The 26,829-nt window shown below is 32.9% G+C and overlaps 1 protein-coding gene across 1 annotated transcript in view; it reads right to left on the minus strand.

Moving 5' to 3' along the window:
- Positions 1-2,498: 2,498 nt before the first annotated feature.
- Positions 2,499-26,829, minus strand: part of LOC111049637 — a 52,767-nt gene continuing 28,436 nt past the window's right edge. Inside the window, exons 13-23 of the mRNA XM_039438837.1 lie at positions 25,719-25,850; positions 23,664-23,873; positions 22,471-22,533; positions 21,856-21,885; positions 11,940-20,984; positions 10,898-10,978; positions 9,871-9,915; positions 5,922-5,969; positions 5,132-5,179; positions 4,375-4,452; positions 2,499-2,668 (exon numbers count right to left, since the gene is read on the minus strand). Of these exons, the coding sequence (XP_039294771.1) occupies positions 4,420-4,452; positions 5,132-5,179; positions 5,922-5,969; positions 9,871-9,915; positions 10,898-10,978; positions 11,940-20,984; positions 21,856-21,885; positions 22,471-22,533; positions 23,664-23,873; positions 25,719-25,850 (9,735 nt within the window). The 3' untranslated portion in view covers positions 2,499-2,668; positions 4,375-4,419. The remainder of the gene's footprint in view (positions 2,669-4,374; positions 4,453-5,131; positions 5,180-5,921; positions 5,970-9,870; positions 9,916-10,897; positions 10,979-11,939; positions 20,985-21,855; positions 21,886-22,470; positions 22,534-23,663; positions 23,874-25,718; positions 25,851-26,829) is intronic.

Genomic DNA, 26,829 nt, shown 5'->3' on the forward strand with positions numbered 1-26,829 from the left:
TTCATCAAAATTGCTATGCAATATTCTTTTGCAATAAAAGAATATCAATTATATTATTATTCAACTTTTTATAAGTAACCTTCACATTTAAAAAGCAAAGCCTCCCTTACTTATCTTTTAATATCCTATAAAATATTTGTCATGTAGTTTTTCCTGATGTAATGTAGTACTTTTTAGTCCTCCCGAACAAGAACGGGTGCACTGCTAGTCACAAAAATAACATCAAAAAGATACTCCATTTCTATTTTAAAAAGATAAGAGTCGATGGTATATATTTTTACAATATTATGAAAACAGAAAGAATTCCTCACAAGAACAAAGGTAAATAATGTCCTTTGGAAGATTATAATGTAGAATTAGAATTGGGGTACTTTGGGGGGGCATTACATTTGGATTGGGGGGGGGGTGGCATTACACTTGGATTGGGGGGGGCATCACACTTAGATTGGGGGGGCTGGGCACCCCTGCGCCTTATTGTACCAGGTATAAAAAGAGTTTTGTATTTTTAGGATGCAAATATTACAACTTGCTCCCTACTGACATAAGGAGAATCAATTCTTTGACACAATTCAAAGTGAAAGTAAAGAAATGGCTTTTGAGTTTGTCATTTGAAGATTTAATGATGTTTAATGAACTATAATACTTTTATTTTTTACCTTTATTAATTTATTTTTTATTTGTTGTACTCATTGATGAGTTCTACGACTTTGTCTATAATTAAACACCATCTCAGTGGTGTTGATGAACTTAAATATTTTTGTGTACTCATTAATTAGGTTTTTTTTTTTAATATACAACCTTGTCTTTAATTTGATATTATTATTGCAATTTTTTCACAATTTAGTCTGTACTGTGATACTGTTGTTGTAATGTCTTACTTCTAAGTGAGGAATTTATTTTTCCTTGTTGACAGTCTGTGTGTTATTTTTAAAGCTAGTGTTTATTTTTTTTTTTGCTTTTCTCTTCATAATGTCATCTATACTTGAGCAATCTAAGCCTTGTTTTATTACCATGGGATGAATAGTTTAATCAAGAATTAGTTGTTGGTTGTGAGTATTTATTATTGAATTGTATGGTAAAGCGCAAATTGATTCCCATATGCATGTGTGAGAGTGTGTGTGAAAGTACATTTTGATAAAAATTAGCAGTGTTGTCAGTTCCTACTAACGGGCAAAAGACTTTGTTCTTTTTTGTTAGTAGTAATTTTATTTTGCTCTGTGAAAATCATAAGTTTGTTTTTTTTCATTTTCTCTTATATATATTTTTGAGTTTTAAATTACAGTATGTTATTATACTCAAGAGAAGGAACTTGTACTATATGTTGTATTTGTTTTGATGCAAAATAAAAATTATTTGATTTGATTTATTCTTGAGAAAAATGGCGGATAATGACTAAAAAATCATGTTTTTCTCAGTTTTCTCGAAAACGGCTCTAACGATTTTCTTCAAATTCATACCATGGATAGCTATTCATAAGCCCTATCAACTGGCATGAGTCACATTTCTGGGAAAATTTCAGGATCTCCGTAATATTCTTAAGAAAAATGGCGGATAATGACTAAAAAACCATGTTTTTCACGGTTTTCTCGAAAACGGCTCTAACGATTTTCCTCAAATTTATACCATGGATAGCTATTCATAAGCCCTATCAACTGACATGAGTCTCATTTCTGGGAAAATTGCAGGAGCTTCATAATCTTCTTGAGAAAAATGGCAGTTACTGAAAAACCATGATTTTCTCAAAAATGACTTGACGATTTTTTTCAAATTCATACCCTGTATAGTTTATCAGCTATATAAACTGGCATGAGTCTTTTTCCTGAGAAACTAATGGGGGGTCCACTCCATCCTTCAGAAATGGTCTTTGTAACCTCCTTCTCGTGTATGTGGTAGGTAGGTAGAGCAGTTTATAAAAAAAAGAACACAGTCATAGTCGAGATATTTAACAGCTGTTTTGACGACTTTTACACAATCATCGAATTTCACAATTTACACAAAGGAAAAAGTACTCTGAAAACAATTATATACACACATATACAGTAATCTGATCGTAGTTGCAAATATGTTGCCGCCAATTGTCATTATGTTATTCCCTAAAATTATTCTCGTTTAAGAATGAGGCTTACAGTTCAATGAGCAAGGAAAGTTGTGTGAGTGTACCACACCAGATTTTTCTCTATGGTGAAAGTGATGGGTACAATGAGAATATTACCGTATTCCCATAGGTGTTAATGGACTGTTCTCATACTGGCTCAGTCTTGCTGAGTGGGAATATTATTTCATTCATCCATTTATTCATAGGATAGATCAAACAATACAATACAATGGAGAAGAAAAAACATCCATTGCTCAAAACTTCTTCACCTATCATAACTGATGGAAATTATATTGTCACTGAGCCGTTCACTTTCAATGACACTGATAAATGGGAATCCAGCTTGATACATGATTACTCGTACTTCTACCGCTTATATGAATAGTTCAGTAAAGCAACTGAATGCAATAATTTATACATTTATTTACATTTTTTTGTTTTCTAATCAAGCTTATAATTCCACCCTGAAAATGCAATTGAATTGATAGATAATGAGGTGGTGGACTATTTTCAAGCGATGTTTTCGAGACGTCTTCAAAGTTCTTTACGCCTGACTAACAGGTTTCCATTACCCTGAAACAAAACAATTTATTTCATTAGGAGAATTGGGAATAAAAATTAAATTTTCAAACGTTAAAGATTGAGGTGAATCAAAGATTTTTATGAATAAAACCAGTGTAAAGTTTATTATATCATTCAAACAGAACATTACTCTGATACTTAGAATTTATTATATCATTTGATTCAGTCACTCAATTTTCAAGGTCTTTCATATTTGTGAATACCTCATCTTTTTATCATATTTCAATATAAGAAATAAAAATAATTTACAAGTATAATATTATTATGATGTATTCTTTAGGAGTAAATAATTTTTTAAATCATCTCCTCCTCAACAAAAAAAAATGTTTCTATTTTCATTTATCTTATTCTGTAGGAGTGCAAAATTATTTAAAAAATCTTTAAGAGTGGATAATTTAAATACAATAATATTACTGAGAAGAAGATAGCTTTTTAAAAATTTCACTAATACAGTATTAACTTACTGAATATTTCAAGATTGAAAACATGATGGAAAAATTAAGTTACTGAAAAACAATTGGGCCTAAAATTTTTTTCATTATGATTGTCATCAAAACTAGTCTGAAAAAAACCATCAATTTTCCTTCTACTCAACATCTTACGCTATGGAAAACTATAGAACTCCAGTTCATCCATTGATAACCCAAGTAGTTCTGAGATCATTAGAGCAGTACAAATTATATAGTCCGCATCACAAAAAATAGGCTTACCATGAGGTTGGTTTCCAATAATGAGACTGATAGAGTTGAGATATGAGACTGGAAATATTTTTTTCCTACAGGTACCTTGAAAAGTGACCATTTCTACACTGATTGCAGGCCGCAAAGAATCACTTTTCCGCTCTAGTGCGCAAAGTATTACTTTGCGTACTCTTAATACTTTGCCTATTTTCTTGCAGCCATCCCAATCAACTGTTGACATTGTTGGCGTGTATTTTGAATGCGAATTTGTTCTATCTATTTTTTCTGATTTCCAAATAAATAAAAATGAGAAACTCATTAAATTATACATTTTGAATATTATTGATGATTCATTATTTCAAATAATATTTTTTCATTCATAAATTGATTGGTTGAAAAATTATTTAAAAATTAAGATTTACTCGAAATTATTCAAATTTTCAAATTAATTGGATTAATTTAATTTTTAATTTGAATAAATTATCGATTATTAATTTTCAATTGGATTATCAAGTTTAAAATAAATTAAAGTTGATATTAATAACAAAATTATACAGACAAACATTTTATGGATTTCAGCCATCATTTTACCCATAATCAACCACTTTTCATATTCAATGGTAACTGTAGGAAAAATTTAATGTGAAATAAGGGCGCAAAGTTCCTCTGCTGCATTCAAGAAACCATTCCGCCCTCGCCTATGGTTCGTGCGTAAACGTTTCTTTCGGTGCAGCAAACTGTCACTTTGCGCACTAGTTGCACAAATAACAATTTTAGAAATAAATATTGTAATACCTATTTAAAGCCTAATGAGCTTTTCTATTTGGACTTAAATTGATGGAAATATTATTGAAGGAGGTCATACCTTCGCCTATTGGCCGAAAGATTATGTTGAAATTAAAATATTTAAACAGCTTTCGCATTCAGTTACAGTTGTTTGCTTTTGACTGAAGGGATGAAACGACAAACATCACCAATTCATAAAAATAGTGAATAATTGATATTATGAACAGTTACCAATGTAGATTCAGTTTCCAATCCTAATATTGCCAGTACACTCTTCTAATCGTAGTACACGACATATTCTCCAAAAACCTGAAAAATATTCAAGTGGATTATGTCATTTCAAAAATGTGGATAGAATTATGATGACAAACAATGGAACAGAACAGTACCGTCAACCGGGGTGACTTTGTACCATCTCGCAGAAAAATATTAAAATTATCTCCAATCTCTGTTACCCGAAATCGATGTTCAACATTGGGCAGCAGAAGCTGAGAAATTTTTCGATAAATAGTTTAAAATTTTTCAAGTGGATAATGTTTTTATGTTATTATTCATTCTGAAGATTTACAGTTCGTTTCACATCTCTTGGAAATAAACATGAATCCATAGTTTTTTGAAATTGGGATAGAGTCACCCCAACCCGTGGGTATCTTTAATATCTTTATTAAAGTGGATAAAAATATTTCATGAAAAATAATCTTTAAATATTGCAGAATACAGTAAAAAATATTGCAAGTGATTTGTTTCAACTTTAGTATTGGTTGCAAGCTATTTAAAATTTCAACTTTCCAAAATTGGGACAAAGTCACCCAACCCCGGTTAACTTTGAAAAGCAAAGTGCAAAGTAACAATAAGAGAAAACGATAACCAAGTAACAATAGTCATGGAAGAAGTAACGATAAGAAATCAAGATAACAAATACTGAACAAGATATACAGAGTATAAAGGCTTCGAACTGTAAATCCAAATTATACCTGTATAGACTTACCGACATGAATCTATCGCCCAATAGAGGTATCACATCTCTTCCTCCTCCCTGCAAAAATGAATAGAATAAATTGATGATGTTATTAGGGAATGATAATATAGATCATTGATATCAATATATATCAATGAATTTATAAAATTCTATTATAGAGATTGTAAATGCTAATGTTTTTTCAGGCCCAGTTCAGTTACCAATAAAATACACGAATAACAACAAATAGACAAACTAATAAATATAGAGTTATAATGTTCAACATAAATATGTCTCGTTGGGTTTTCTTCCTTTTTGTGAGTTCAGATGCCAAGCTATCCCACAGTCCCCTCCTCCCCTCCAGCCATGACGTCATGGCTCGCTCATCCTCCAAGTGATTAACCCTGAGTCCCGTTTCATAGGAATACAGTGGGCAGTCATCCATTAAGTTGAAAATTAATTGTAAAAATGAGTTGTAAATTTGATTTAAAGTGTATTTAAGTTGTAAATTTGATTTGATTTTTAAAAAAATACAAATAAATAAATCTGATTTAAAGTGCTGCATCGTCTGCACATCTCCACAGGTGCAGTGGGGGTCAGTGGCTATGCCACAAGTAGTCTTTGCTAATAATAGAGATTATTATAGGGGTAAGAAATACCATTTCAATGCCATAGAGCATGAACATTTTAGAAATGGGATACTACATTCAATAATAAAACTTATTGCGAAAAAATGAATCTATATAGAAATAAAGTATCAAATGTTTTTATTCTCATTCTTGAATGATATTAAAATTGAAATAATATATGTCATACTTACAAACACAGTATTCATAGAAATGAAGTGTGTCGACTTTCTCAAAACCATCTGCAATAAAACAATAATTGCAATTAACATAGGTATTGATTGCAATAAACAATTATATCAAATACAATACAAACAATAGAATGAGAAAACAATTTTGAAAAATCCCAGAAATATAATCAGATAACAGCATAATAGTTAATAATATAATTTTGAATAATATACTATGAAGATTCAAACTGATAAAAGTAAATAACAACATCACTAAGTACATCCATATCTACAACCTTTGGAGAACTGATTAAAAAGCATATTGTAAAAATCCTTGACATAGTGAAGGTATTATAATCACACAATTGATTATCATCAATACTCTTGGTATTGAATTTTAATTGAGAAAATACTCTTGGCTGTTATTGCTGAACAGATTCTAACTATATAATTATTCATGCGGTTATATCCTATACTATTAAACGAGCAGCATATATATATATATATATATATGTATGTGACCGGATCTCGAAAACGGCTCTAACGATTCGCACGAAATTTGGAAGAAATTAGGTTTATGATATGAAGATTCGATTGCACTAGAGCTCAACCCTGGGATAACTCGATGAAGGACATTGAAAGGATAAATACATCCTTGGAAAAACAGCTGGAAATTTTGTCGTCTGTCCATACCGTGGAAGTGAGTGAATGAGTGCATGTGTGTGGGATTATCCAGCTGATCTCACGAGAAGGAAAATTCAGCAAGAGAAACTTATTTTCGTTTATTTCTCTTTTTTTTAGAAAACATGTTTACTTCAGAAAGTCCAAAATAGTTACTAGATGCTGTTAGTGTAGAATAGTTCATAGTATATTAACAAATATTGTAGCAAACATAGCATATCATTTGTCACAATCCAGCCCACGTTGAAGCGTCATGTGTCAAAATCCAGCTCCATGGGGGGGACACGGAAATATATAATTATTGATTTTGAATCATAAGACAATAAACTAAGATTATAATCGTTCAACCATGAGTACGATTTCTTCGTATAGAAGGCCTTACCTTGTGTCGGCAAATATTGCAGCCTATTTTGCTCCACGGAGGGGGGTGAATGTACAGAAAAAAGGGAATTAATAATTAAAATGGTTGGATTAAAGAAAATAATTGAACAGTTACAGTATTTGAGGTTATAATTTAACAGAATGTAGTTATAGGTTAGGTTGTCTAACCTTCATTTAGCCGGGATATTGGTATCATTAAATTCGGAGTGTTTAAGTAGAATGACTGGTGTGCGGATGAAACAGAGTTTAATGAAATGGTAATATGGATATATTCTGAAAGATATACTTTTACAGCAGATATTGAATAAATTAATGAACAGATTTTACAAATTATGATTTTTAATGGATACAGAGTGAATATTGATTGATAGCGGATTTGAATCTTTAAATTATGAATACTATGTGAAAATTTGGTACTCTTTGATTGAACAAAATAAAATGGATAATAGCCCTTGGAAGGGTCATAAACTGCACTAACTAAATAGGCAAAAATAAGTTAATACAAAATTATGATTCAGAAAATAGAATAAATGAATAGTTAAAATTATTGTCAGGGTGGGGTTTCACCTAAGGAAAATAGACCTTTTGGCTAAGTACAGCGTAGATATTTAAACTTATTTAATACAATAAAAATCATTTATGATAACTTTATACCCTTAAAACTATAGTCATGACTTTTCTCAAATGGACGAATTTATACGCTGTGTAATTTTCGTAGATCAACGGGGATCCCCTTTTATATATTCGAATAACTTACGTAGACTTTTGTTTCTGTTTTTTTTTCGAAATATATTCGGCCGTAGAATATATTGTTCCGGCTGGATCCTTCCGCGTGGCGAAAAACGTCGAACAGACCTCACTAATAAAATTCCAGGGTTTATTTAAATGAAATTGAAAAAACTTAGTATCACCAGTTATTATAGGAACTTTAAAACAACTTTTTAAAACAGAAAGACAAAGATTGAATTACATTAAACAGAAATTAAAGCTTTTGAACAATTAAGTACATGGACTAGGTCTGCATCCTACTAATGATTTCTGCAAAATGGCCTCGAGTCTTCTTCTTCTAATTTCCACTTGAGTTTCTTCTTCGAAATTTATCTCGCCAAATTTACATATTAATTCAGGATTGGTCAGATTCTGTGACGTAACCAATACGCTGAAAGGGTGGTGTCAATGTGTCCAACTTTAAAGCTTTTAAATAGGGCGAAATTCCTGATTTTAAGTTGTTCCAAATTATCATTTAGTTCCATATAATTATGAGAATACACAAATAAATAATAAAATTTCATCTATGGTGATATGCATTTGTAAATAACTTCAAAGGGTAGCTAATTTTTATAGAACATAGACGTGCTTTTATAACATAGAGTAGACATATAAGAATATACATGCTTGTAATAATAACGGACATAATAATAATTAAATATTTCTTTTTTTTGTTTATGGTTTTTTATATGTTAGAATATCGACCCTCAATCATCATATACTGGCTAAGCTAATCTGTCTTCATATTTCTAACAAGTATATCTTTATGATAGTTCATTAATTAAATAAATATTCAGGCCTATTCGGCATAGAAATTAAAATATAAAAATGAAAGAATTGATATTATATAATTTTTACGATCGATCATCGGTCGAACTGCCTTCTCAATTGGCTACTTGTTGACAAGTTAGCTTTGGTCTGTTTTGGGGTTATGTTTTGGTTCAAATCTAACCTTCAAATATTGTATTACTGATCAAATTAATAAACATACTAACATATATGGTTTTTTCCGTTGACAAAATTTTTGAAAGGTAAATAATTACTGATTTATTTGTTTTATACTCTGTAGGTTAGATAACAGTCGTCTATCTACCTCAGATAAGATTGTAGTGCTTTTCGGTGATTGAATCTATTTTGTTCTTATAACGGCTTATGAATGAATCGATTTATAGTTTGAAGGCTATACAATCTTTTGGTACATCACACATTTTAAATCGAATTCATAGTATATCTATTTGTAATTGATGATGTGTTTGTTTTTTGAAGTGTGAATAAATTGTTATTTTGATGAGTGATAGTAGCTTAACCTAGATTTTGATTTGGACTGTAGTATAAATTTGAAAAGGAACAGTTTTGGGCGTAAGCCTGTTGTGCCTCCTCATATAACTGTAAAACTAATTGTACGACTGAGAAAATAAATAAATATAAACTATAAATTCAATCTTCCGTTACAAATTGTCTATGCTTTTACACTACAGAGCAAAGATCGGTCCCCCGATATTTATTATATTAACTGGCATGAAGTAAATATTAAGATCCTCATAACACTGAATTTATCGATTCTTGCATGACAATATAACATTTTCTTTTATTTTAGTGGGGAATGGAGCCAACATTATGGTGAGGGTGATGATTGATTATATGCCTTTATTAGGGCGGAGTTAGGACTCCAGGTCCTCTCTGCCATACAACCCTAATCCAGAGAGAGATGAATGAAACTAGTTAAAAAAATGTAAGAAAGTTAGTTACTAGTTATTTCTGTAATAATTGAATACTTTATTAGAAATTCTTTGTAAGAATGAATTCTTCATTAGATTTGACGGTGGGTTAATTTCAACCACTTAATAATTACTAGCAGGTAACTCGTGATCCGCAAGGGTCTATTCAAAACTTGACAAACTGAAAACTTGACGTAATGGAATCTTGAAGAATTGAAAATATGCCTATAACCATCCTCGGTTAATAAAGAATCTAAATGCAAAATTTCAAGTTAATCAGTCTGGTAGTTCAGACGTGATGATGCGTCAACATAATTTTCTTATCCCGTACGTGTATAAGCCAGTTCTTTCCTTTATTATTAACAAATAAAGTTGTTTATGAACAAATTAATAAGGCCTATTAATTTGAGGCTAACAATACTCACAGGCTCGACGAGAGGCCTCAGGTGTGGAGGTAGCGCTATAACTTCCTGCGAAAATAAAAATCTTCAGTAATTTATGTACGGTAATGAATTTCTGTAAAATGTCAGTAATGGTAATACATATAGCAAAGGAACATTTAAGAATTATACAATAGATTGAAGATACTGTTTAATAGATACTTGTATCAGATGTCTATGATTATACTTTCCAGTGTAATGATTCAGCTAGATAATAACAGAGACACTAATACAAGTACCTATCTATCAAACAGTATATTTATTCTATGATAATATTCATCCAATTTTTTAATTGATTCTCAAAGTTATTCAATGACCGTAATCAATTTATTTCTTTAGTCATTCAGATATTGAATGACAGCGACTTGATATTGTTGTCAAAACCACAAATTTCTTAAAACAATTTATTTGATACTAGCTTCGGTTGTTACACCATTATCAGCATTATCAAGACCACTAATATATTAAAACCAATTCAGATAGGAAGTACCTCAGAACTGCAGGTTTCAATTGTCTTGTGTACAAACCTAACCTGAAAAGTTCTGTTCAATTAGGTTTTAAAGGTGAAAGCAAAGGTTAGAGAGGTTATGTTTTGGCTTTTAAATTGCGATGAGTTAATATTTTTATGAGATTTGTTGATAATTTTACATTAAAATTGGAAATACTCGCACTTTCGTATGACACCCTTCAAATACTTTAGTTTTGGTTGTTGAACTGTTATCAATCTTGAGTTTCACAATGGTGTAATCACCAAAACTAGTTTCTCGAACTAGTTTTAAAGTTTTGAATTGTGAGTTTTACTAGAAACCACCGAGTATCTGAAATTGTTCTAGTATATTAGTGGTCTTAAAAAAACCAAGTCGATTTTATTCTTTATGGATATCTACCACATCATCTTCACAACAACACATGACGTTTATTTGGATTTTATATTCGGATAAAATACTTGAAATTGATCAAGATATTTTTGAATATTTGAAAATGATGTTTTATTTTATTTCAACAAACGTACCTGTTCAATGAATGCAGTTGCTTCCTCTAGATCGGTGATCTCATTTTCGATTTGCAGATCAGACACCAATTCATATTCTGTCTGGAACAGAACAAACTGAATTACGAGATGTTAATACTAATTCACTTAGCAAACAATATTAAAAAGCTCGTGATTTCAATAATCTGTGGCTGAAGATTTGTTTTTCATAATTATGCTGTACTCGTTGTTAAGCACTATAACTATGATCAGACTGGAGAAAACTGGAAATATTCAATATTGAGAAAACCGAGAAGTGAACACAAATCGAATAACAAACAAAAATTAATCTATAAAATGAATAATAATTGAGAAATGAGTATTTAATCAATTGGAATCACTAGTATAGTGTCTAGATGACACAATCATCTTACACACAAAATATTTATCACCTACTCCTCAAAATGGGAATGATCTAGACATGGGAAAACGTAGATACTAATACTAGGACAAAGAAGAAATAATATGACTGAAACTTTTTGAGAATAATACCACCGTTGTCGAGTATAATATGCTAGCATAGATAGTAAGAGCTAAGCCTGTCTTTTATTCTTAATCATTCTATGATTATGTGTTAATGTCATTGATTAATATTAATAAGATAACTAACAAGTCTGATATATTTGCGTAGTGAGATTCTCACACTTCCTTACAACTTATGCATTATAACTTAATTATAAAATACTAATTTGAAGTAAGAGGTAAATCAGTGAGAGTGAAGATATGCATTTAGGACAGATTTAAGCGGAAACCTTTTGTGGTTTCTAATGAGTATTGTTGTACAAAATGAATAAAAAAATTAATATTATTTTTTTAAATGTATGTTTATTCAGGGCTACTTATTTTTATTTATAAAATAACATTATAGTAGGCCTATCCTTTTTTGAAAAAGTAATGTTATTTTGTAAATAGAAATTAATATTACATTACAGCCCACGATAACAAAACAGAAATATTGTTTTTCTAATTGCAATGATTGAAAAAAATATCATAGATGGAATTGATTGGGAACAATATTACTCACGTCGAGAATCTCCTCCACTAATTCCACTTTGGCCGTCATCTCAGCATACATGGCAGCCACCTCGTCCAGCCCCATATATCCGTCGAAGTTTTCGGCTTCAGTGGGAGGAGCCTCAACAGCCATTGTGTCCAAGCCTGCGATCAGCAGACCATTCCTCTCCACTGCTGCCTTCAGAGCCTCCAGCTGTTCGAGGGTATCGATGCCCTCGATGTGCAGGGTGTAGCTTTCCCAGTTGTCGTTGGGAGGGATCAGCTTGGCAATGGTTTCATCCCCCATCACGCTCAGGAAACTGGTCGGGTCAATCTCAGGGGTGGGTTCACCCGGAAGAGGTCCCGAAACAAACACCGGTACAGGTTGGATGATGACCGGGTTGTTGAACAGGAAACTGGGGTCTTCCATGGGGAAGTTTGCCCCTAGGCTCATCGGGGTTCCCCCTAAACCCATTGGGTTTCCTCCCAAACCACCATACATTGGAGTCCCACCGAAACTACCTCCGAAATCATCATCCAAAATCAAATTTGGTTCCCCAAAACTCAACAGATTATCACCCACTACCCCATCCAGCTCCCCAAACTTACTCCTGTAATAATCGGTGAGTTTCAGCAGTACATCGGGTGACGATACTGCTCCAGGTTTGGACAGTGTTTTAATCATAGCTAACAGTTTCGAACGTTCTGAATTTGGAGACAACCCGGAGATATCACTCAAAAACGGATCCACATTATCAACAGTTTCTAGATTGGGATCTGGTTTTGTAGCAGATAGCCCCAGCTCCATAGCTAGTCGATCGTCCTCCAAGAAGCTGTCAGGTAGTGTGTTGGTGGTAGTTTTCAAAACAAACTCCTCAATCTCTTCAATTGTTGCAGTGTCTGCAGAGTCCAGAGGTATGGCTAGACGTGATTTCTTACTGACTTTCACATGTTTGCGTAGCCTAAACACAAGACGATCAAAAGTTGTCTGATCCAACACTTTAGGTTCAGTTGACATCACTTTGACAACATCATCAACAATCACACTGATGTAATCCAGTTCCAAGTCGAGGTTTTTGACGGCGTGTCGATGTGAGATGTAGTGTCTCAGCTTCAGTAGATGTTTCCTGTAGTAAATAGTGTTCACCAGGTCAGGTTCTAGTTCGATAACTTTCTCCATTTCCCCAATCAACTTCATGAACGGTTTAACCTCTCTTGAGAAATGGAAAGGCCGATCAATTTCCTCGAATATATCCTCGATTACTTCAAAGTAGATATCGGAGTCAAGGAGGTTGGGTTCGATAGCTATGGATGCTCTGAACTCAGACAGAATGTTCCGGTAGTGTTCAGACCTTGTACCCTCTGTACCAAGATACTGGAAATCTGGGATGTAGTTGTAGAGGTCATAGATTATGGGGAGATACTTGTACCTGAATATTAATTTCGGTTCACGACTGATTAGTTCCTCAAGTTTCCCCATCAAACTACGGAAATTCTCAGTGGAATATGGGAACAAAGAACTACAAGTTAGATATGTTGATACCCGAGATAACGTACCAATGTAAGTGTGTTGGTTTCGTATGTTAGCATCTGATGAAATCACGTTAGAAACCTGGGTAACCATATTCCTGTACAGATTCCTGTTTACTCCTTGTGTTCCAAACAAGTGTACATCCAATAAGAAATCATAAAGGTTTCCAATGGTTGTGAAATACTGGTTATGGTTTGTAATGTGTGTTTCTTCACTGATATGATTCTCCACATCAAACAACAAGTTGATAAGAAGCTCAGAATCTGGTAAAACACCACAAGTATCATCGAAAGCTTTAGAAATCAGCATAATCAGTGTAGAATACTTCCCAAAACCATTGTTCTTTGGTTCCTGTGAAAGCATTTTTTGAAGAGTCATCAAATCCTGATAGTAATCTGAGTTATCCAACACTTTTAGACCGAATTGTTTGACTTGGGAAATATAACCAAATAGATTCTTGATGATTGGATAGTATTTTGGAGCTTGGAAAACGTTGATTTCAGTGTTTATGAGTTCTTCTAACTCTGTGAGAAGAGTTGTAAACGGGTCAGAGGTGTGTAGAAAGAAACTGGGTGTTTCAATGTAGGTTGAAATATCTGAGAAGATTTCTGATAAATTTTCAGAAGCTTCCACAGTTCTATCAATATCAGACTTGATTTCAGTTAACAACCCATTATAATACTGTGAATCCACAGCACTTATGCCGTATTTCTTCACAATTTTCGAATATTTTCTGAGTTTCTTTATTTTCAACGAGTATTTTCTTGAATAAACCACTTTTGTTACTGTGCTACTAGATGATAATGCATCATCCAAGTTTGTTATCAACGTTTCATAGGGATCTTCGTTGAAAGTCTCATACTCCGGTATAACCAACAGTTCATTGAGTTGAGACACATTGTTCTCATACCAGACTACATCCTCGATTTCAGGGTCGGCTGAGACTTCTGTCATCATTTCTTCTAGAACTGTGTTGAAATATTTGGGATCGACATATTTAATACCGTATTTTCTGACATCCACCACATATTTCCGCAATTTCCTTACATATTTAGAGTATTTTTTCGTGAACAGAACAGTGTGACCAGTTTGAAACCGGTCTTCAATCTCATTTATCAAACTGGTATATTGGTCTAGATTACTCAAATTCTGATCTGTCTCGAAATAACTGGACAACTCATTGATAAACCCTTCATAGATGGTTGAATCTGGGAAAACTCCATCATTCTCCAACTCATTCTGAAGTTGAGACAAAGTGAACGAGTAGGCGTTAGTGTCTACCACACCTATACCATACTTCTTAGCTTCTGTGGTAAATATTGACAATTTCTCCAAATGAGCAGAATATTTTTTAACATATAAATCGTTGGATCCTGTGCTTAAATATGCCTCAAGTTTTGTAATTACGTCGGTGTACGGTTGTAAATCGTAGTTTACATAAGATGGTGTGACAAAGTACTCGGAGATCTGTGAAATCAAGTTCGTGTAGCCTTCATCCACAACTTCATCAAGTCCCAAGTCCTCTTCAAGTTCGTGAAGTATTGTATTATAATGATCTGGGTCCACTGACTCTATACCATACGTGTCTACATCGTTTATATATCTATATAGTTTCTTAATCAATGTAGTACGTTTGATAGATGTTTTTTTAGTAGTAGTTTTTATTGTGGTTTTTTGCATATACGTCTCCAACTCCGTTACAGCTTGTTTGTAAGGATCCAAATTGAATTCAACATGACAAGAGGTATCAAAATAATCAGAAATTTCCGAAATAAGGTCCTCAAAAATCTCTAAATTTTGAATTTGTGGGTCAGCCGTCAAAGTGCTCCACATCTGTGTCACAAGTAACTGATAATAATTGTTATCGATATTATTTTTTCCGTAAGCTACCACATCTGAAGAGTATTTTTGTAGTTTTGTTAACGGTTCCAAATATATTTCATGAGACGGTAACTGTTTCACATAGGTTTCAATTTCAGAGATAACTGAGGAATAGGGGTCTGAGTTATAGGTAACATAGGTTGGTACTCCAAAGTAATCAGATATTTGTGATATCATATCTTGATATTGTTCCTTGTCATCTAAATGTGTCTCCAGTTCCAACTCTTTATTGAACTGTGTCACTATATCCTGGTAATATTGGAGATCCACAGCGGTCGGTCCAAAACTTTTCACATCTGCTGAATATTTGAACAACTTTTGTATCAGAATTGAAATCTTTGATGATTTTGTGAGTTTTGGTTCTTGTTTGATGTAGGTTTCCAAATCTGAGACTAGTTCTTGGAATGGATCTACAGTGTTTACTATATTCGTTGTAGGAGGTGGATCGAAGTAGGTAGAGATCTGTGAAATCATACTAGTGTATTCGCTGGTGGATTCAATTTCAGGGTCTGTTATTATCTCATCAGTCAAACTTGTAAGCAGCTGTTTATACTGAGTCATATCCACAGCTTTCACTCCATACTTCTTGATTCTTTTGACAAACTTTTTCAGTTTTGTAATTTTCAACGAATACTTTGTAGCATAAACTACACTAGTGTCACCAGCAAATACATTTTCCAACTCTGTAACTAGGTTACAATAGGGTTCAAAATCTATTGATACATAATCTGGTGTAACAAAATATCCTTCCAGTTGTTTCACTAAATCTGTGGTAACTTCTACATCAATTGCTTCATCTGAGATGATTAGATTGTTTAATTGTTGTACCAAACGAGCATAATGTTCATTATCTAAACTAACAACTCCGAAACGTTTCACATCTGAAATATACTTTGTTAACTTTTTCAAAATAGTTGTATATTCTGTGGATTTTTTTGAATGACCCAATACAGTTTCCAATTCCGAAACCAGCATTCTATAGAGACCTATCTCATTAGTTTCTCCATCATTGGGATCATAAACTTGCTGTATTTGTGTGATGTAATCTTTCAAAATGTCACAATCTACCAAAGTGGTATCTTTAGTTATCTCCGAATCCAATTCAGATAAAATACTCTGATAATAGGCTACATCGACTGCATTGATTCCATAACGCTCAATATCTGAAGTATATTTATGAAGTTTTTTCAAGAGTAGGGTGAATTTTGGTGATAGGTTGCTAGTGCTAGCTTGGAATACGGTTTCAAAATTTGATATTAAAGTTTTGTAACTGTTCAGCTCTTGTGGCTCAACAGTTGTTGGTTCAAAATACGTGATAATTTCCGAAGTGAGCTCTGTGAATTTTGAGGTATCCACTGTAGGATCCAAATTTGAAACCTCGTTTTGAAGTTCATTTATCAGCACTCTATAACTATCCACATCTACGGCACCCAGACCATATTTTTTCACAACTGACGTATATTTGTACAATTTTTTGATCAGTGTTGTAGTTTTCTTAGTGTAAACAATTTTGGCTTCCTGTTGGAAAAAGTTGTCCAAATTTGTAACCAAGGTGCTGTATTCATCCAGATCGTACGAGACGTAACTAGGAGTCCCGAAATAGCTGTAGATTTGATTGAAGATTTCTGTATAGATCTCGAGGTCTCCTCCATCAAGTAGAGGGAACAATTCATTAGAGAGTTCAGTGATCACTTCAACGTAGTGTCCAGTATCAACTGAACCTAACCCGTACCTTTTCACATCGGAAATATATTTATGAAGCTTAGTGACTAGTAGGGAGATACTAGTAGTGTATTGAATCCTAGGATCTGAGCGTAGAGTAATCTCCAGCTCAGTTACAACCATCTTATAAGGATCAAGATTATCTTCCACACAAGTAACTGTAGTATCTTCGAAGTGTACAGAAATCTGAGATATCAAATCGATGTATGGTTTTTGGGTTTCAACATCCAAATTGTTGATGACCTGTTTCTCCAAGTCTGTTAGTACACTTCGGTAATTTTCAACTGGTACAGAACTTTTTCCAAATGTTTTCACCTCAGTTACATAGGTGTTCAATTTTGAAATAGGGTTCAAAATTACACCGTTCTCAATTTGTGGATCAGTAGTGAGATAATTTTCAAAATCAGAAACCAGTATTTTATAGGAGTCCAAGTCATGTGAAACATAGGTAGGGGTGTCAAAGTAATCTGCCACTTGTAGAATCAAATCTATGCATGTTTTCGAAGTATCACTATCCAAATCTTCATGCACACTTTCCATGAGTTCTGACAAGGTTTTCATGTAGTATTCGTGGTCTATTTCTGTAACCCCAAAACGTCTCCAATCTGAAATATATTTGTACATTTTTGTAATATGGATAGAGTATTTTGTGGTGTAAGCCACTCCCGAACTAGTCTGCAAATACTTTTCCAACTCAACTATGGCTCTTTCAATGAAGGGATCCACTGGCACATACTCAAACACTTGTTTATCCTGGGATAACTCTGAGATTTCCTCCACTAACCCCAAATATTCAGCACAATCTTGCTCAATATTCTCATCCAACGCTATCTCAGCTTGTAACTCAGCAATGATACGCTGATAATCTTCCGTATCAACAGAACTACTTCCGTATCTTTTCACATTTGATACATGTTTGTACAGTTTCCTGATAATTTTCGAATACTTTTTCTTGTAAACAACAGTAGAACTCACTTGCAGATAGTTTTCCAACTCTACAATGGACTTCTCAACAAAAGGATCAAACTCGTAAGTACCGTAACTGGTGTCTAGAATATAATCTGAGATTTCATTCACAAGTCCTGTATATTGTTCACTGTTTTCAATACTGGGATCAGATGATACATATTGTACAAACTGATTCAAAACTGTTTGGTAGCTGTTCAAATCCACAGACTCAATTCCGTAAACCCTTACATCAGAAATATACTTGTAAATCTTTGTAATTATCTTTTTGTAACGGGTAGTGTGTAGGATTTTAGCATCAGATTCTATCAGACTCTCCAACATGTTAATAGATCTCTCAATGAAGGGGTCTACAGATTTCAAACTTTCAATCTTTGAACTCTCCTTCAAATATCCCGTAACTTGTCCTATGATATGTGTGTATTTATCAATGTCATCAATACTCATATCGTTAAATATTTCTTGATTGATCTCTTCCAAAATACTGATATAACCCTCGGTATCTACAGCTTCCATGCCAAACCGTTTCACTTCAGAGATGTATTTGTATATTTTCGTGATGTGGGCTGAGTATTTAGAGAAGTCAGCTCTAGGTTCGGAGAGGAAATAGCTTTCAAGAGTTGAAATCGACCTCGAGATGAAGGGGTCTACTTCGTGAAGTCCGTAGGATGTATCCACAATGAATGATGATGTTTCTGAGACTAGATTTTCAAAAACCTCAGGATTTTCGAATACTTCATCTTCTTTCACCTCCTCAACAAAACCATTCAACATTTCATAATAATCTTCATGTTCCACCGCTTGTATCCCAAATTTCTTAACACTTGTCACATATTTTCTCAATTTAAAAACATGTTTATAGTATTTCAAAACTTTTGTAACATCTTTTTGGTGTATGAAACTATCGATCTCGGTGATAGATTTCTCAATGAATGGATCAATCTCATGAGTACCCATCAATGGATTCTCGATTTGTTCATTAATTTCGTTGATAAGAAAAACAAAGATTTGAGAGTTTTCATCTGGAATCAAAATATCCTCACGAATTTCATTGATAAATTCTTCTACTTCAATTTTGTACAAACCAAGATCCACTGTTTCCAAACCAAACCTTTCGACCTCATGTACAAACTTATACAAAGTCGTAATGTACTTAGTGTATTTGGATATTTTTATTTCTGTATTGGTAGTTAGAAAATATTCAACATCTGAGATCAATTTCACGAAGTTTGGATCAACACTGTGAATGACATAGTTGGGAGTTTCGATGTAATCTGAAATTTGGTTCAGAAAGTATGTCACTTCCGAAGTATCCTCCACATAACTTTCGTTCTGAGTAATATCACCAACCAATTCCTGTATAATTTCACTGTACTGTTTAACATTCACCGAACGTATACCGAACCTTTTTATACTCCTCATAAATTTCCGAATTTTTATAATCTTCACACTTACCTCATTTTTCACAATTGTTGGGTTTGCTTCAAAGAAACTCTCCAAAAAATCCACAGATCTTTCAATGAAAGGGTTCACATCCACCGTATCATAACTGATCATATCTATGTTGTAGTTGATGTTGGATATGAGTTTCAAATAACGGTCTGGAGTTACAATTGTCGGATCATTAACGATATATTTCTCCAAATCCTGTAGTGCTAGTTGGTACTCTTCCGGGCATACAGCATTGACTCCATACTGTTTCAAGTTTTGTATGTATTTTGTTAGTTTTGTGATTATTTTCTTGTATTTAAACGAGTACACTGATGTTGTCCTTGATTCTATCAGAGCCTCCAACTCTGAAATCAACCTGCTACAAGTTTCAACCTCATCAATAAACTCTACGTTGAACCCTTCTTCAACAATAAACTCAGGAATAACTTCCAAACTCTCTAAATATGTAGTAGAAGTGGATTGTTCAGGATCAACAACTAAGTAAGAGGCCAGATTTCTAGGGTTCACCTCTTCTTTCATGTACAATTCAATTTCATTCATAAGTTCCCCATTGTAACTATCAATATCTACGTCACCCGTAGTAACTTCATTCATAAAATCGTGCATACGAGACAAAAGTTTAGTATAGCTGTCCTGGATGACGTCACTCGGTTTCCAAGCCATAAAATTCTCCAAATCATTCATAATTCTCGAAAAAACATTCCCGATCACACTAGACTCCTGTTTCAAGATTTCAGGAATGGATTTCAGTTTCTCCTGAACCTTTTCCATCACTGTTGAGTATTTTTTCTTGTTCACAATTTTCCTGATACTACTCCTCTTTATTGAAATTGATTTTACCTTCTTGAAAAACTTTTCTGAAAACTTCAAGTTAGTTTTCAAACCTTTCACAATGTCCCCATACTTTTTCACATTCTTCAAACTAGGATGCCCGGTGACAAAATCGCTCAAATTTTGTAGGATTTTTTTAATCTTCTTCATAGATAGATTGTCGGCCGCATTGATGCTCTGTTGAGGAACGTAGGCTTGCAAATCTTTCAAAATCGTCGTCAACTGATCAACACCATCAATATCTTTCTCAGACTTCATCAACAAACCCAGCTCACCCACAACATCCATCCAGTTATCGTGAAGGATTTCAGCATTTTCAGCTATTTTCTTCTCCTCCAAATCCAGCTCAGCCAGAGGGGTTTCAAAGAGTTCGTTCTCAATTTCTTTCTCTCCCGCGAGATACTTGGTGACCATTCCTTGGAAATCCACGTTGGGGTACATGCTACTCAAGTAGCTCTCGTCGAACGGGAATGAGAACTTGAAATCTGGAGTCGACGCTATTTTTGTTTCCTCGGAGCTATCGCTGAAACTTCCCAACTTTTCTATGAGACCTTTCATGCCGCCTCCGTTAAGTTTCAAGGTCAACTTGTCGAGGGATTTTCCGACCGGCTTCACAATGTCGACTGCGTCTATACCTGTGATGGCCAGCGAGAATTTTCCTTTCGGTTTTTCTTCGATTGTTTCTTCGGTGACCTGAAAATGAGAATAATTGAGTGATGTTGTGGAAAATTGACAATAGACAAACTTTGTTGAACAAACGTTGATATTGCAAAGCTTCTCCAGTTGTGCTTTTTCATATGAGTATAATAATTATTATTAAAAGAAGATGAATGAGTAAAGAATGGTGCCTAAAGAAATTTGTTACAAATTAAAGAGTTTTTATTTCCTATATCATAGATTGTTAATATTCTTAGGATATTAGGAATCAGCTAACCGTTCTTATAATCTGTATGCATCATTTCACCAATTAATCGTATGTTTGAGCTGCCCAATAATTTACTGAATGTAATAATAATATTCAATAAGCTTCTGATTGCATAAAAATTCATGTTTCCTTCCTCTCTGTAAAAATCTGAATATGTAACTCTAGTTTGCGCACAGGCATTTGCTCATGTAAACCATTCTCTAAAAATGTATTTACTTTAGTATATTCATGAGATTTTTCTAATTTTTTGTTGTTGTTTGTATTGAAACTGTGTTCTAGTACATACGATTTTATTTGTGAATAGATATATTTCTGTCCGTGAAAAATGTATGGTACTAGTACTGTATTGATATAGAGAAGCCACTTCATGTCTCATATTAAATTTATGATGATGTTCATAGTGAATTTCGTCTCTAATCGCGATAGAAAGATTGACTCATTGAGATATAATAAGATACCCCCAAAATAGTTCTGTATGAGAGGTTCAAACGAGAGAAATTTCACTCCTGTTTTCAAAACAAATAACTGTATCATTGAATTACATAAACTAAGATGATCATTGGGAAAAAGAATTGAAGGGGAAATTGTGAATACAAAGTATTATCATTAATTTTATGATAAAATTCAATTGTTACTCACAGTTTCTGTAATAGTTCTTGTGTATTGACCCTGCAATAGAAAAACGCAAGATTAATATTAGGAAGAAATCATTTCATTACATATTCCATATGAAAAACATCAATTACCAAAGTATATGATTTGTCAATTTGTTATATTCATCATTTGAGTAATTTTATTCAATGTCTGTTTATTAATTCCTTCAATTATCTGTAGTTGGTAGTTGAATACGTTGTGAGAACAAACTTTTCAATGGATTTATCACTAACGAAACATTTTAATTAACAGAATCCAATCTACTTAAGCTAAATGCGATTAATACATTATTAGCACTAGTCTTGAATAAACATTAAATTGAGAAGAGTGATTTGAAGATAGTCGATCCTCATTCATAAGGTAGATTAAATACTTATATATTCATGAAAATAACCATACTTCAAATTTCAATGCAGTTCATGAGAGCAATGCATTTTGAAACGAATGTTCTTGAACAAATTTATCATACTGTTTCATGGAATAAATTTTCCATGATAAATACATAAAGATAATAGGAAAAATATTTAGTTGGTAGGAGTGTAGATATCATTCGATTTGTGGGAAAATTGAGAATTAAATAAAACATTATTAAAGACTTACATCTTCATGTATAAAATCCAAGTAGTCACTCAGTCTAGTAAGCATCTCTGACGGCAGTGCTTTCTGGAGAAAAAATATGGTCAAATTATTCATATTAATTCACCAAATTCACATAATTTGTATGTGTTCTAATGGGGATATTCATACTGGTTTGGACGGGCTGAGTGGCAATAGTCCCATGAGAATTATATTTTCACTGTACCTAACTGACACTCTTACTGATACTAATATGTGGTTATCCAGTTCAAGTCTTATAATGCCAGCAGTACATTTTGTCAGAAGATGTGTTTTGGATTATATAAAAATTCTAACTTGTGTTTGTAGCAATAAAAACTATTCTTATTCTTATTCCAGTCAAAATAATTGCTGATTATTTCTATTCCCAAGGTTAGTCATTTCAAGAACTTATTTTCTGAAGCAGTATGAGTAGATTATTGAGAGAAACTGATAAGTCAATACAATACTTATAACCAGATAATAACCAGTACTATTTATCTATATAGTATACATATAGTAAAGTATAGCATACATAAGTGTGCAGATGTGTATGCTTTCTTTATATTGGTTTAAAAATGATAGTTTAGAAAAATCGTTTAAAAATACCAAAATAAAAACAGCCAGTTTCAAAAGCTTACTCCATTTTCACGTTTTTAAAATAAAATATTATCATTAAAATATTATCATTAAACTATTATTTGTTGCTTTCTTTATAATATACGTTCTCAAACATTTTCTTATGATTTTTATTACTAGCAGGTAACCCATGCTCCGCAAGAGTCTGATTAAAAACTTGACATACAGAAGTCTTGAAGAATTTAAAAAAGGATTATAACCATCCTTGGTGAATTAACAAGAATCTATAGCCTATGCAGAATTTAAAGTTAATCAGTAAAGTAGTTCAGACGTGACGATGCGTCATTCGTGAATTTCCGATCCCGTACGTGTATAACCCAGTTCTTTCATTTATTATAATATAGATTATTATTTTCTTACAAAGAAAAACACAGATCGGGGAGGGGGGGAGGGAACTAAGGATACCTGGTACTATTTGTCTCCCAAATTTAGGGAACATTAAAAAGTCCGAAATAGGGTTATGTCTTCTAGGTTTTCACTTGAACAACTTAGTACAAAAATATTTTTACAAACCATATTAGTAATATTTTCTTCTAGTGAAAAAAATTTTTCATATCTACCTTTTCAATAACTTGTTGCAGATACTTGATGATACGTTTCTTGGAGAATTTTGATTTCTTGCTCTTGCGTTGCTTTTTTTTCTTAACAATCCTGACATCTTGTATCACAGGATCGCTATTCTCTAAGACCTCATAAGTTGTAATAGTTGTTGATGTAGTTATTGACTCAGGAAGAGCCTCGTAGAACGATAGGTCTGTACCAGTAAATATCTAGAAAAAAAACAATAAACATTATTTAAGCAAAAAAGGCAAAACATATTTTTGAAAGATTGAAGTAGAAATGTATGAAGCAAAGTTGAAATATTTGAGAAAATACAGTAGAAGTACATGGGCCAAGGAAAATATGGATAGCCAATGTTCGAAAAGAGATGGAGATGGAATGCAGAGGTTTGCGAGAGAGATAAGAAGCGACTCCAAGTTGCAAAAACTTGCGATGAAAAAGTACAGAAACATTAAAAAATGTGCAAGTGCATAGGTAGTAAAACAGTACAAGTATAAAGTTGCAAATTAAAAAATAACTAAGAAGAAAAGTATATTTTGAATTTAATTTAATTCATTTATTACTCACAAATAATAACAATTTTGTTTCATAGAATACTTGAAAGTTTTATGATTGAACAGCACTGGTTGTTCAATTATAAAACTCTCATTTTTCATTTTTTCAATAACAATTCATTTTTACACTTGAAAGTTGCATAATTAGCCGAAACAGGTCCAGGTCCAGACTACCAGAAAAAAAGACTAAACTAAAGATTAGCCGAAACCAGCAAAAAGACTACCTACTACTGTAGCTATTCCAATCAAATAATAATAATATTATAATCCATCAAGATAACAGCACATCATTTATTTGCTTAACTTACTCAGACAATTGAAAATTATCATTATTGACCGAGCCAAGTAAGGTCTAAGATTCAAGTCGACGGTTTGGCATTTCTCTTTATGTTTCAATGTTTCTATGTTGCGCATTTACGGCGAAACGCGGTAATAGATTTTCATGAAATTTGACATGTATGTTCCTTTTTAAATTGCGCGTCGACGAATATACAAGGTTTTTCGAAATTTTGCATTTCAAGGATAATATAAAAGGAAAAAGGAGCCTCCTTCATACGCCAATATTAGAGTAAAAATCAGACTATAGAATTATTCATTATGAATCAGCTGTCGAGTGAATTATAAATTGCATGACATGACGCATGCAATGCAAAATCTCAATGTAACTTGGTAAAAAATCAGCTGCTGTGTAGACTAAAAATTGCATGTCTCATTGAATGCAATTTTCATGCACTATTAAATTAACTATTGATTGCGTGCAATAACGCATGCAATTAATAACTAAAATAACACAGTATTGTCTCTCGAACTTTCTCTGCTTTCAACTCGGGCCGTCCTGTTGCCAGTATGTCTTGAAGGAGATTAGCTTTTGATGTTAGCATTTTTGATACACCAACCCCAACAGCCATTAGCCGTTTTCACACCGATATTTCGCCGACACTACATACAGACAGGATTTACTCTGATGGATAGTATAATAGGAGGCTGCGGTTTATAACTGCGCGAGGTCTACTGTTCACAGTACTACTAGTAATAATCTATCATATCATTACCCACGCACCCAATCACAAGTATAGTTTATACTACTTGTTATACTTAGCATTTGTACCTGCTTATATGTTCACCACTCAGGAAAGAATTCGTCATTTATTTTCAAATAATTTAAGTGAGTATTAATAATTTAATCATTTATTATATTATAAATATTTAAGAGAGAAATGCAGAGACAAATGCTTGCTGGAAGAATGGAAGGAACAAGAATAAGAGACCGCCCTGGAACACGCTGGCTGCAGGATGTGGAGAAGGATTCAAAGTACTCGGGAGTGAGAAATTGGAAGAGGCAGGCATGTCAGCGAGATTATTGAAGGCAAATTGTCGAGGAGGCCAAGGTCCACACAGGTCTGTAGCGCTTCGTAAAAAAGTGAGTATTATAAATATTATCAATTATTAATTTATTTAAAATTTAAAAAATTAACAAATTATTGAACCAAATTAATTTACCTGATTCAGAACCATTCTACGTTCATCGGTTGGGATGGAAGGCATCAGTAGAGGGTCAGATACTATCTCATCAATATAGGACGGCAGCATTACCAAAATGTCAGCATCAAGGGCAAGAGGTACAAATGAGTCCTGGAACAATTCTAAAAATATCTCAGTTGTCGTTCAATTTATGGGAGGGTCAATCAATATTATTTAAAAGGTAATAAATAATTAGGGTAAAATACACTGGTTTATTGTGAATTGGAATTATTTCATTTACTTATTCCATTGACAATCACAAATCATAATTATAATATAATATGATTGGGAGAAGACAAGAGGCATAGCCCAATCCGTCTTCTCCCAAATTATTACAAATAAGTTTCAAAAAAGAATGAGGTTGAGATTCCACTTTTCATTTCAAAGAGACCAATTTCCACTTCAAAACTAATGAATAAACTGAACATTTTAAATTTTGATATTTAAAAACTAATCAAAAACAAAAATATTTCACTCAAATCTCTACAAATTGGAAAATTTTGAGTAATTTTGCAAAATTTTGAGTCAGAAAAGAAACTTATAGATGGCACTCATATTTACAACGTGTAATGTTACATTAATCATAATTTTTATTGTTTGACAGGCTATATCCGGGGAGTTGGTGTGAAGGTGAGATTTGCAAAAATTCGAAGTAGGCTACCATAATTCAAAGTATGTAACAGAAATGACATTGAATGGTACTAGTAGTCTTAATTCAGCTTGTGTGTTGAAAAATTAATGCAGGTACATTATAAAATGAAAGTATAGTACCCTTTAATATTTTTGGAACAAAATATTTCAAATTATTATTTATTTCACAGTTTTGAATAGTAAGTAGAAGGAATTTTGTTATCAATTCGGATCTTAATCTTTCTAGATTCAAAATGAATTGTTTCAATGTGGAGATTAGTAAAGAATTGGAAAGTCGCACATAACCTTTATTTGGACAATTTATTTTATGAAATTGTGATGAAAAGAAGTTTTGGACTGTAGTCTGTTACTTTGTCCTTAAGTTGATTGTAAATGATGAATAAATAAATATTAATTAAATAATAAAAAAGAGTACAAATTGTAACGTAACTACTAGTTT

This window comes from Nilaparvata lugens, chromosome 12 (genome assembly GCF_014356525.2).
Source record: "Nilaparvata lugens isolate BPH chromosome 12, ASM1435652v1, whole genome shotgun sequence".
Classification (NCBI taxonomy): Eukaryota; Metazoa; Arthropoda; class Insecta; order Hemiptera; family Delphacidae; genus Nilaparvata; species Nilaparvata lugens.